Consider the following 11,728-nt stretch of genomic DNA (forward strand, 5'->3'; position numbering starts at 1 on the left):
CTGACGATTCCACCCCGCGTCGCGCTGTTCCCTAGATCGCCCCGGCGTGCAGGACACCTCGCTGGTGGAGTCCATCCAGGACCGCCTCTCCGACATCCTCCAGACCTACATCCGCTGCAGGCACCCCCCGCCCGGCAGCCGCCTGCTCTACGCCAAGATGATCCAGAAGCTGGCCGACCTGCGCAGCCTCAACGAGGAGCACTCCAAGCAGTACCGCTGCCTCTCCTTCCAGCCCGAGCACAGCATGCAGCTCACGCCGCTGGTGCTCGAGGTCTTCGGCAACGAGATCTCCTGATTCCAGCCGCGGGTTTGAGCGCCCATGAGTAAAGGGATAAGTCAGCCTGGCCCCCTGGAGGCAGCGAGAGGAGGGCTGTGACCCTGGGAGGAGGTTGTACATAGTTTGGTTTCACACTACTGCGGGGCCTGCTTTGTTTTCTTAGCCACGGTGGCTGAGGTTTGCTCGCTGCAGACCCAGATCTGCGCATTTCCCCCGCTCCATGAGTGTTTTCTTCACTCATCTGCAAGAGCTGACTTATCCCTTTATGGATGTTTTGAGGCTGGGCTGCCTCAAATCAGTTCTTTCTGACCAGAAACTGGGGCTGCTTGGAAGGAGAAGCTCAGGTTTTGCAGATTCGTGGCACTGGGGAACCATCGGTGACATCTTTCGAACCTGAGGGACCCCTGCGCTCACCCCCCATTTGGGTGAAAGGTGATGCTGATGGAATTGCACACCCCAAATCCCTGCAGGAAGATGCTGGGGTCACTCCTCCAAGCCCCACGGACTCTGGTGAGAGGCCAGAGAGGGGAAACACCCAGGAACAGCCGGCCAGGCTGTGATGTGCATTCCCAACACTACTGCCACCCCGTGTCCCACATCAGCCCCATTACTGACAGCATCCTGCAAGGGTGTTTTCACCTTAACGAGGCCGACCAGAGCTAATGGGGCACGCTGAGGTTCCCCCTTCAGGAGGGGACAATGGGAGCAGCACCACCAGGAGGACAGATTTGGGACCCTGAAATGCGGAGCAGCAGCGGGAGCTGAGTGCCTTGGTGGGAGCCCCGGCAGCACCGTGCCCAGGGACACACAGTGGTCACGATCCCCTGCACGGACACCAGGGGACGGGGACCCTGCAGGCAACCGTGCCTGGGGACAGTGCCTGGGGATGGGCGCTTCGCGGGGGGAACGTGGGGCCGTGGGGCTCCAGCTCCGTGCAAATAAACGTGGCCTGGGACCAGCGCCGGCTGCACTGTGGGGCTGTGTCCGTCTGTCGGGGTCTGTGTGGGGCTGCTGGAAGTGTCCGTGTGTCCCTGTGTCCCTCCGTGTCCGTCCGTCCGGCTTTCTGTCTGTGTGGGGCTGCTCTAGGTGTCCGTGTGTCTGTCCAGGCTGTTCCGTGTCCACATGTCCCTCCGTCCCCATGTCCTTACGCATCCCCGTGTGCCTGTGTACGTGTCCCCACGTGTCGCCGTGTCACCCCGTGTGTTCCCAGCTCCCCTCCACGTCCCCTCAGCCCCGTGTCAGCGTTCCCTTCCTGCACGTCACCGCGCCTCCACGTGTCCCACGCTCGGCGCTGTACGCATGCGTGGGCGGGTCTGGGGCGGGGCTGAGCCGCACATGCGCACTGCGGAAGGGCGGGAACTGGCTGAGCCGGCGCATGCGCAGAGCAGAAGGGCGGGACACAGCGTGCGGCAGGCGCATGCGCTGTCGAAACGCGGTGCGGAGGCGGTGCCACACATGCGCAGTCTCGCGGAGGCCGGGCCACGCCTGCGCAGTGATGCGCGCCACCCTGCGCGCCGTTCCCCTCATGGCAGCCGCCCTCGCCGGGAGCGGGGCCGGACCCAAGAGGGCCCGAACGGACCCGGTTCTGCGCATCGGGACCCACGATGGCACCTTCCACTGCGACGAGGCGCTGGCGTGCTACCTGCTGCGCCTGCTGCCGCGCTACCGGGTACGGCCGCGGCCTGCTCGGGGCCCTCTGCACTCGGGCCCGGTCCCACCCTCCGGGCCCCCCGTGGGTCCCCGGGCCCTGATGCGGTCCGCAGTCTCACTTAGAGGCCGTTCTGGGGATCGTGGTCCCACCTGGTGGTGACTTTCAGGTCCCTGATCCTTCACTGGGGCTCCCAGGCCCTTGTCAGGGTCCTTGGTGCCACCTGGGAGACGCTTTCAGGCCCCCAGTCCTTCACTGGGGCCACACTGCGTGGCCACACTGGGGCTCCTCAGCTCCTTGTTGGGGTACCCGGTCCCACGTAGTGGCCACCCTTATGTCCCCATTTCCCCCTTGAGGTCCCTGACCTCCTCGGTCCCACCCTGAGCCTCCCCAGCCTCACCCCATGCCTCAGCAGGACGCAGAAGTGGTGCGGACCCGGGACCCCCAGCTCCTGGCCCAGTGCGATGTGGTGGTGGATGTGGGGGGCGAATATGACCCCAAGAGGCACCGCTACGACCATCACCAGAGGTGAGGCCCTCCACCCACATTGTGGTCACCATATGAGGGAGCTGCCCAGGGCTGACCCTGTGATTATACAGGTCTTTCACCCAGTCCATGCGGAGCCTCCAGCCCAGCAAGCCCTGGACCACCAAGCTGAGCAGCGCTGGGTTGGTTTATTGCCACTTTGGCTCCCAGATTCTTGCTGGGCTCCTGGGGCAGCCAGAGGACAGCCCCGTTGTGACCGCACTCTACGATAAGGTACCGGCGATTTCTAACCCACCATCACAGCTTTCCCATGAGGAAATCACCCCATAAAGGAGGCGTTAGGTTCCAGGTGATCTGATCCCTCCCTGTCCCCAAGCTCTATGAGAATTTCGTGGAGGAGATTGATGCCATTGACAACGGCATCGCGCAGACGGACGGGGAGCCCCGCTACGCCCTCACCACCAACCTCAGCGCCCGCGTGGGCCACCTGAACCCCCGCTGGAACGACCCCGACCAGGACACTGAGGTGGGGACAAGGCGCGTGGGAAAGGGGGGACATAGTGCTGCGTTCTTTGAGGTCACTGCTGATTTTCTGCTGCATCCCCAGGCAGGGTTTAAGCGGGCAATGGAGCTGGTGGGCAGCGAGTTCATGGACAGGCTCGACTACTATCACCGTGCCTGGCTGCCTGCGCGGGCGCTCGTGGAGGACGCCATCCGGCGCCGCTTTGAGGTGCTTCCCACACTTGTTTTTGGGAGGTTTAAAGGGTGGGTAGAACCCTGGGGCAGGGGAGTACAAGTCTCCTTGGATTAACCTCTCTGCACAGCTCAGGGCATGGCTGTGCACCCCATTATCTCTCTTGTAGCCACGTGCACTCCCCCTTTATGCACCTCCATAACACCACACACTGTCATGTTGCTTCCCATGCTCCACCACCACTGTCTGTGCACTCCAATGGTCCCCGGGATGGTGGAACATCCCCACAATGCAGGGACTCATCTGGAGGGGGCGGGCTCTGCTCTTCAGGTGGAAAAACGCACGTGGAAGGGAAGCTGAGGCACAGGGCAGGACCCCAGGTGCCATCCCACAGCCACATCATGCTCCCTCTCCAGGTGGATGCAAGCGGGGTGATGCTGGAGCTCCCGCAGGGCGGCTGCCCCTGGAAGGAGCACCTCTTCAGCCTGGAGAAGGAGCTGGCGCTGCCCGACCCGCTCCAACTGGTGCTTTTCCCCGACCGCAGCGGGCAGTGGCGCGTGCAGAGCGTCCCAGTGGGGCCACGCAGCTTCGAGAGCCGGTGAGACCCGTCCCCAGCGCGTGCCCAGTGCCTCCCCTGCCAGGAGGGGACAGGATCTCACCCCCCATCCCTTTTCCCACCACTCCAGCCTTCCTCTCCCCGAGCCGTGGCGGGGTGTTCGCGACGAGGCGCTGTCCCAGCTCACCGGCATCCCCGGCTGTGTGTTCGTGCACGCCAGCGGCTTCATTGGAGGGAACCGTACGCGGGAGGGGGCACTGGAGATGGCCCGGAGGACACTGGCGCTGCAGCGTGGGGTGGGAGCACAAAGTGGATGAGTCCCCCACCCCCACAGGGGCTGTCCCAGATGAGATGCCTGTACCCAGACTTCCCATGGACTGCTGCTGGGAACAGCTGAGACCATTCCCGCTTGGCACGCTCACAGTAGGACGCTGAAGCAGCTGTGCAGTGAGCTAGGGGTGCCACTGGTCCCAGTTACAGCGTTGGACTGGGGTGAGAGCAGAGATCAGACCGAGAGGTTTTTAGGATTTAGTGCTCTGAAGACCGGCCCATTGCGTATTGGCTGCCAACACCAGTAAAAACCAGTGCATTCCCATTGCGTTTGCTGCTCGAGCAGTGGGAGCTGCTTTGGGAGTGTCCGTGGGGCACATGGGGTTGCAAAGGGCCGCACACTGGGGTGCAGAAGCAGGTGCAGCCTCACCACCCCCGTTCCCCCCATCCCAGCTGCCCCTGGGAGGGGAACGTCACCAGCCCAGCTGTCCTGGGGAGGACACGGACCCCCCCTCGCTCCCCACCTCCCGCTGCAGCTGCGGGGAGATGCAGGCAGCCTGGCTGTTCCTGCTGGTGCTGGGGCTGCCCTGCTGCCCCCGAGGCTGCCGCTGCCCTTGGGGGGGTCCCCAGGGCCTTCCCCCCGCCGCCAGCAGCCGCAACGAGACCCTGGCGGGGAGCAGGCAGCCGCGGGTGCCAGATGTGGCCATGCTGGTGGCCGTGGGCGGGTGGCTCGGTGCCGTCCTTGCCTACGTGGGACGCTACGTGCGGAGGAGCCGTGCCGATACCCGCCTGCACCTCGAGTACCTGCGGGCACTGCCCTGCCGGCGGCCGAGCCCTGAGGAGGAGGAGGAGACGCTCAGCACCGTCCTGTGATGCCACGGGGCAGGAGTTACCAGCAGCAGATCCAAACTGGGGAGCCCCATGGGTGAAGCATCCCTAAACATCTCCGGCGTGAGTTCGTACCCTGTAGTTTAGCCCGTATCCTCGTGGCTCTCCCAGCACAGCCCCGGTGCTGGGGAGGCTGCTGCCGTCCTTTCCGTGGGGTGAAGGGGCGGTTTCCCTGCCCCATTTTGGGGCTTGGCTTTCAGGAGGGTTTTGCGGGTCCTTGCAGGGGTGTTTGGAGTGTGGGCTGAGCAGGGCCCTCCCCATCTCCACCGCAGAGGGATTACAGCATAATCCCAGGGATTAGCCACGTGTAATCCTGGGGTTTAAGCACTGCCCCCCTCAGCCTCCCCCTTATCCTGCCCCGGTCCATCTGTTCTCCCCAGCGCTGTCCAGGCTCACATGGGTCGGCACGGGGCTGCAGCAGCACTCACCAAATGGGCTGAGAGGGAAAGGCCTGGGGCTGCGCTGGGTCTCACTGAGCTGCAGCGCTTCTGGTGGTTCCTTGCACCCTCGAGGTGAAGCCCAAAGGCTGCATTTAGGGCCAAGGAGCCCTCACAGCCCCCTTCCACCCTCAGAGCAGCTACTTAACCGCAGAGCGAAGCTCCAGCACTCACCTGAGGGCTCCCACCCACCTGTGCTGCACACAAATGCTGTGGCAGGCACCTTAAATCTGCTTTAATTTAGGCACAGAATGGCTCTTCTCCTGCAGGCGCACTCCAAACAACGATCTGGCATTATAAAGCAGCACCAGAGCCCCAGAAGCAAACCCGAGTGGCTTCGAGAACGCATCCCCCAAAAATCTCCCATGGAAAGAGTTTCCAGGGATAGAGCAAGGAGCAGAGCAAGGCGTGGGGCAGGAGGAGTCACCTTTAATCCGCACAGCGCTCGCCCGTCGTGCCGCGTGTTCCATCGGATGAGTGCACGGAGCCGCACTGAACCTGCAGCGGTACGGGAAGGGACCGGAGCTCCGCTGCGCCCTGAGGAAGAGGGAACTGCAGACGGACCCCGCAGGAAATCCTGGCTCTGAGAAGCGGCTGTCAGAGCTCTGAGAAGAGTGGCTGCTCCCGCACGCTGCTGCTGGCCGTCACCACGGCGGGGCTGCGGCCGGGGCTGGCGTACGGCACGCGGGCGCTCAGGAAGAAGAAGGGGATGTGGCTGATGGTCCCCGTGGACCAGCACTGGAGAGGACGATGGCGCAAAGATCAGCACAGGGCATCGCCATCCCACAGAGCAGCGGGTCCCCATCGCCTTCCCTGCCCTCTCTGCTCCGCAGGGGCACTGCGGGGGCACTTCCACCCGCCCCGTTGCTCACCGAGGTGCAGCAAAGAGCCCCGAGAGCCGAAGCCGCACTCACCACGGTCAGCAGCGCTCCCTTCTCGAAGCAGGGGTGGAAGGCGATGAGCTGGGGCTCCGCGCCCTGCTCGCCCCGCAGGAACCCGCTGGAAGGGAAAGGAGAGCTGCAGTGAGGGGGGGGCACAGCCCCAGGCTGCGGGACGGCTCGCGGGCACAGTGGTGACACGCAGCGCTTTTGGGTTAAGTGGGATCTCTGCTGCATGGCAAGAGAGAACCACAAAGTGTTTTCAGGATAACAGACAGTGTGCCCAAAATGTGACCAGTTTGGAGGTAAAGTGGTACTGCAACGCTGCCTGCAGCAGCAGCGTGGGACAGCGGCATCACAGCATCTCCTCGCTCTGAGGGCAGCCGTGTTCAACCAACCCCACAGCGCTGCGTGAAGCCCGAACCCCTCTGCTACGCACCAGGGCAGGAGCTCAAACACGGGGCTGTTGCGGGTTCGGAACACGGCCACCACCGTCTGCGTCCCCGGAGCGCTGGGATCTCCTGCAGCGGGAGGGAAGCAGCCGTGAGGCCGTGCCGGGACAACGAGGGGAGACTGACGTGGGGAGAGCAGCCACCTCTGCCTGCAGGACTGCTTCTCCTTCCAAACGGGATCCCCTACTGCAGGCAGAGGACGGGGGCAGTCCCGCTGCCCTCCAGCTTTTCCCTCCCCGTTTCCTCCCCACCAGCTTCGTAAGCACGACAAAACCAAGCGGCCGAGCTCAGGTCCGACACCGCGTCCCCAGCGCTGCGCTTGGGGGCTGTCAAAGCTGAGCTTTGTCTCTGCAGCCAGGAGGGCCTCAATGGCTCAATTATCCCGAGGCTGCTCCTCGAGTGGGGCCGGGGGGGCTCGGGGCGCGATGTGGGCACTGTGGGAACACAGAGAGCTCGCGGTGGGGCTGGGAGAAGTGATTCATCTGTCTGGGAGCGAGGAGGGAACAGTGCTCTCTCCTGAGGGGATACAGGGAGCAGACGCTGCACAAAGTCAACGTGGGGGTACGGGCAGGGAGGGGGAGATGCTTTGTGCAGAGAAGCGAAGTCACAGTGAGGAAGAACAGAGAGAAGGTGGGTGCTGCCTGCCCACTCCGAGGACTTTGCCCACAGGAAGGGGGGGACATGGGGCAAAGCTGGGGGGAGCAATGCACACTACAGCTCCCACCTCGGATGATCACTGCCAGCCGCTCGCCCGTGGGGTCCCACGCCATGGACTGAACAGCTCCTCCGATCCTGGAGCAGAGCACAGTGAGCGCCCACCGACGTCCCCAGGGCTGGGGCTGCCTAGGGGAGCGGGCACGGGGCCCCTCCCAGCATCGCTCCGTGGGGCCGCACGCAGTCAGACCCACCTCTCCTCCCCGTACAGCGTCTCAAAGGTGGTCTCTGACAGATCTGCCACGATGGAAGCTGTTTTCGAACCTCCCACTTGCCCCTGCATCTCCCCTGAAATGAAGTCCCACAAAGCCAGCTCGCTTCTGCTTCCCTGCTCTGCGCGGGTTGTCTCGTTGTTGCCCTAAATCTGCACTTGTTTCTAAAATGATGCAGAATTTGTCTCTTGGAGCAGCCGTGGAGGAGCCTCCTGCTGTCCCAGCAGCGTCTGCCCGTGTTTGGGATGGAGCACGGGGAAGGCCTTCCCTCAGCAGGCTGAGCACCCTCTGCCTCCGTGCAAAACAGCTGCGTGAGCTGAGCAGCCGCGCTGTAAAATCTCCCTGCAAAGCTCCCAGCTGAAGGAGCAACACAAGGGGGAATAACGCGGACACCAGACTGTGCTGAGAGCCCCCCCCAGCTTCCTTCTTCCGTTCCCTTCTCCGTGTGTCCTGGCTCTGCTGCACCCCAGCAGGCTGGAAGCTCTCCCTGATGGACACGGAGCCTCTCCTGGCCAAAACCACCCACAGCTGAAAGCAAAATGACGGCGGGGGGAGCAAACACGGGGGGCACTCACCCCTGTACTCGGAGAAGGACAAGGAGTAGATGACGGACTCCCCCAGCACCGTGAAGAGCAGCCGGCTGCCGTCCGGGCTCCAGCACCCGGTCTGTGGGGCACAGGGGGAGGTCAGCATCCCCCGTGTGCTGGGAAATGCCCCTTCCCACGGCGCCCACCCCCACCTGGCAGCGCCCTTTGATCGTGGGCCACTTCTCACACGTCCACATCTGAGCTTCCCACACTCTGTAAGAGAGACAGAACGATGTGAGAGGGATAAACCGCCCCAAATCTGCCCCAGTTCAGCCCCTCTGAGAGGAGCCCGAGACGTCGGTCCTGACTTTACTCCCATATCTAACACAGGGGGAAGGGGAGCAGCGAGGCCACAAAGCAGCCAGGTGTGCCTCGATGGGGGGCAAATGAAATTGGTGATAAGAGCCGAGAGCGAACAAAGGGAGGAAGGAGCGGGGCCAGAGCTCACTTGAACACCGCCGAGGGGGTGGCTGCCAGGACCTTGCTGCCATCGGGGGACCACGCCAAGAAGGTGACCCCGCCGCCCCCGAACCACTGCAGCTGGACGCAGTTCTCGGTGGACACGTCCCACACCTGGAGGGGGGCAAAGGGGGAGGGGGGATCACAGCGCTCCTGGCATCAGCCAGAGCCCAGACGTGGCAGACTGGGGGTGCTCCAAATTCAGGACCACCCTTTGAGGAAACGCTGTCCCCGGTGGTCACGCCGCCTCCTGAGTGCCCCGGCAATGGGGTGAGGGCCCTGGACCCCCTAACGCGGCCCCACGCTCACCAGCATGGCCGTGTCCACCGGCGAGGCTGAGAGCAGCAGCTTCCCGCTGGGCGCCCATGCCAGGCTGGTGACGGGGCTGTGCCCGGGGTAGGACAGCACCTGGGCGCAGCCGGACGAGGGTCTGCGGGGACAGGAACCACAGCTGATGGGGGACAGGAGGGACACCAAGGCCTGGTGACGCACCACACCGGGTTCTGCACCCCCAGTGGGACGGGCACCAGCCTGGATTTAACCCAAAGCCCGATGAAATGGGATGGACAGCCCTCACTGCGAGGTGTGGGGTTAAGGACACGGTGTGGGGCTGTCACCGAGTGGGAACGTCACCCCGTGGGAACGGCACCTGGTGGAGAGGGACGTGGGGTCCAGGTGCCACACGAGGACGCAGCTCTGGCAGGCGACGGCCAGGATGGAGGCACACAGCGGCTTCCAGGCGACGGCGGCCACGTTCCTCTGCAGGCGGTGCTTCAGCGATGGGATGGTGGCACTGCGGGGAGGAGGGAGCGTGACAAGAGGCCAAGGGGCATCGGTGGGGTCACGACGCCTGGGACATCCCCCGGGGACCTCTCTCCAGCCCTGAGCGCGGTGGGTGCCTAAAGCCTACGGGGAGGGGACCCAGTGTGAGCTGTGCCCTTAGGGGGGGCAGGGGGGACCCAGCCAGGTGACGCTGGCGCGGCTGGAGCACACCTTGTGTGATTCAACGCCCAGCGCCCGGGGGGAGATCTGGCACTTGCTGGCTTGAAATCCCAGCTGGGGGAGAGCGGCTCAGCGGGGCAGCGCTGCTTGGGCCGCAGCATGAGCTGGGAGAGTCTTCTCTTAAGGAGGGCTTTATACGCCTGCCGAGACCCGCCGGGGGAGCAGGGAGACCTAGAGGAGAAACAAGGCTGAAGGGCGAGAGAAAGTCCCGGCTGGGGGCTGGGGGTGTGGGGAAGGGTCCTAGCAGATCTCTGTGAGAAGTTCTGGGGACAGGGGGCAGCGAGAGCGCAGTGGGGCAGGGGCGAGGGAGGGGTCCTGGGCACGTGCTCGAGGTGGGTTTGGGATGGTGGGTGGGAGCTGCCCCCCCCCCTCACCTGCTCGAGTTGTAGACCCGGACGGAGTCGTCCAGCAGAGCCACCGCGAACTTGCTGGTGTGCGGGTGCCAGGCGAAGGCGCGGATGCTGCAGCCGGCCCTGCAGGAGGGAAGGGGCATGGGGAGCAGCCCGGACCCCCATCTGCCACCCCAATTCCAACTGCCAAAGCCACCACCAAAATAAATCTCAGCTTTCACTGCTCAGCGAGATGGTATCCTCTGCTGACTTCCCTCTTCCTGGCAGTTACTCACAGGCTGCTCAATGAGCAGTCACTGCTCACTGCTTAACCAAGCCCTGGTTAAGTCTAATGCTGTTTCTCCTACGTGCCCAGCACGGCACCAGGGTACCAAGCGGCCCCAGGCGATGGGGAATCATTTCCCTCAGCACCCCTCTGCTGGGGAGGCTGAGCACAGAAGAGAGGGGTGATGCCATCCTCGCCCTTCGCTTCGCTCTGTGGCCCTGTTCTGCAGGCATGGAGGGTCCAGAGGACGGGGTGACACACGTACACGTGCACAGACGTGGTCTCACAGCACTCACCAGTCAACCGCCTGCGAGAAGGCAGCAATCATGTCCTCGCTGGTCAGCTGCAGGGGAAGGGGCAGACGTGAGGTAGTCAGTGCTGAGCGGGCAGCAAGCCCCTTCCCTCCTCCATTTCTGTCCCTCTGGAGCCCTTTGCTGTCCCAGCACCCCTTTCAGCACCCTTTCTCCTCCCATTAGAGAAGGGAACTCGCCGTGTTTTGAGCTGTGCACCACCGCATCGAATGCAGAACAGAGCTCTGGGGAGAAGGACCGGTGGGTCCTGGCGGCCAACGGGGTGACCGTGAGCCAGCAGCGTGCCCTGGTGGCTAAGAAGGCCACTGGTTTCCTGGGGGGCACTGCACAGAGCATGACCAGCAGGGCAGGGAGGTGCTCCCCCCCAGCCCCATCCAGATCACTGGGCCCAGTGCTGGGCTCCCCAGTTCACTGGAGGGTTGGACCGAGGTTCTACAGAGATCCCTTCCAGTCCCTGTGGTTCTGGGATCGTTTCGCCCCACACGTCACCCAAACCAGCTCCCCCCACCAAGGAGGGCCCCAGCGCTGCCTGCAGACCCCCAGGACCCACCGAGAGGTGCGGCAGCAGGGAGCCGTGCAGGGAGGAGAGCCATCGGCACACGGTCAGGACGCAGCTCAGGGCCGTCTTCGCCCACTGCAGCCCTAGAGAGAGCACGGGGCCGTCACTGCTCCTCCCACCACGAGGAGATCCACGGCAATGGGGCGGCACGGAACGGAGACCTGGGGAGCTCCAGGGACCTCCCAGCCCCACTCACCCTCCTCCTCGGCGCTGACGATCTCCTTCAGCAGCCCGCACAGCCCCGCGTCCCGCCTGCAGCGAAAGCCAAATCAGTGTGGGTGCGGGGACCCCACGCCTTCCCCGTGTCCCCACAAGATCTCCCTCTTCCCCCACTGCAGGCCCAGCGCTGGGACCGCCCCGGCTGCACCGAGCTCCCCCCTATATCCTGACCCCCACCCCCAAAAAACCCAGAGCAGAACGGCAAAGTCCCAGATGGGGCCGTGGCTGCTGTAGGGAGGTGAGGAGGCTGCAGAAATGGGGTTTGTGTGGACCTCTGTGGGGTCCTGGAGGTGCAGCCAAGCCCACGCAGGCACAGCAGATGCAGGGCGGTAACAAATGGGGCTCTGCAGGGCTCAGCACCAATGCTGCTGGGGGGGGGGGGGGCACTCACCAGGCGCACAGGACCCTCTTCCACAGGGCCTCGCGGTGGTGCAGGAAGGGCTGAGCCCCCGGCTCGGGGCGGC

General features: G+C 64.2%; 3 protein-coding genes across 9 annotated transcripts in view; 2 read left to right on the forward strand and 1 right to left on the reverse strand.

Annotated features, from left to right (window-relative positions):
• VDR (vitamin D receptor) overlaps positions 1–1,237 on the forward strand; it is a 32,723-nt gene extending 31,486 nt beyond the window's left edge. For all 6 annotated transcript variants that reach the window (XM_021382465.1, XM_021382466.1, XM_021382468.1 and 3 more), the window contains one exon: positions 36–1,237. In XM_021382465.1, the coding sequence (XP_021238140.1) occupies positions 36–295 (260 nt within the window). In that variant the 3' untranslated portion in view covers positions 296–1,237. The remainder of the gene's footprint in view (positions 1–35) is intronic.
• Positions 1,131–4,256, forward strand: CUNH12orf10 (chromosome unknown C12orf10 homolog). Of its 2 annotated transcripts, none has more exons than XM_021382457.1 (7): positions 1,131–1,946; positions 2,338–2,453; positions 2,525–2,684; positions 2,788–2,937; positions 3,019–3,141; positions 3,522–3,703; positions 3,792–4,256. In XM_021382457.1, exons 1-7 carry the CDS (start codon positions 1,164–1,166, stop codon positions 3,976–3,978), a joined length of 1,701 nt encoding a protein of 566 aa, XP_021238132.1. In that variant the 5' UTR covers positions 1,131–1,163; the 3' UTR covers positions 3,979–4,256. The 2 variants fall into 2 exon arrangements, with proteins under 2 accessions (XP_021238132.1, XP_021238133.1); XM_021382458.1 differs by having other exon boundaries at positions 2,341–2,453.
• A 1,409-nt stretch (positions 4,257–5,665) lies between these two features.
• The window catches only part of AAAS (aladin WD repeat nucleoporin), a 6,737-nt gene continuing 674 nt past the window's right edge, over positions 5,666–11,728 (reverse strand). The window contains exons 2-17 of the mRNA XM_021382477.1: positions 11,656–11,728; positions 11,242–11,297; positions 11,037–11,128; positions 10,472–10,518; positions 9,935–10,033; positions 9,552–9,731; positions 9,208–9,351; positions 8,868–8,988; positions 8,548–8,672; positions 8,252–8,312; positions 8,088–8,178; positions 7,495–7,588; positions 7,311–7,378; positions 6,574–6,655; positions 6,171–6,255; positions 5,666–5,994 (exon numbers count right to left, since the gene is read on the reverse strand). Of these exons, the coding sequence (XP_021238152.1) occupies positions 5,854–5,994; positions 6,171–6,255; positions 6,574–6,655; positions 7,311–7,378; positions 7,495–7,588; positions 8,088–8,178; positions 8,252–8,312; positions 8,548–8,672; positions 8,868–8,988; positions 9,208–9,351; positions 9,552–9,731; positions 9,935–10,033; positions 10,472–10,518; positions 11,037–11,128; positions 11,242–11,297; positions 11,656–11,728 (1,559 nt within the window). The 3' untranslated portion in view covers positions 5,666–5,853. The remainder of the gene's footprint in view (positions 5,995–6,170; positions 6,256–6,573; positions 6,656–7,310; positions 7,379–7,494; positions 7,589–8,087; positions 8,179–8,251; positions 8,313–8,547; positions 8,673–8,867; positions 8,989–9,207; positions 9,352–9,551; positions 9,732–9,934; positions 10,034–10,471; positions 10,519–11,036; positions 11,129–11,241; positions 11,298–11,655) is intronic.

Source organism: Numida meleagris, unplaced genomic scaffold, assembly GCF_002078875.1.
Source record: "Numida meleagris isolate 19003 breed g44 Domestic line unplaced genomic scaffold, NumMel1.0 unplaced_Scaffold244, whole genome shotgun sequence".
Taxonomy (NCBI): Eukaryota; Metazoa; Chordata; class Aves; order Galliformes; family Numididae; genus Numida; species Numida meleagris.

What these genes read in the sequence shown, in the direction of transcription:
- CUNH12orf10 (XM_021382457.1), top strand. Translation starts at nt 1,164, where the DNA reads ATGGGCGCTTCGCGGGGGGAACGTGGGGCCGTGGGGCTCCAGCTCCGT. An exon ending in CGCTACGACCATCACCAGAG is followed by an intron (nt 2,454 to 2,524) that starts GTGAGGCCCTCC and finishes GTGATTATACAG; the next exon opens with GTCTTTCACCCAGTCCATGC. An exon ending in TGACCGCACTCTACGATAAG is followed by an intron (nt 2,685 to 2,787) that starts GTACCGGCGATT and finishes CCTGTCCCCAAG; the next exon opens with CTCTATGAGAATTTCGTGGA.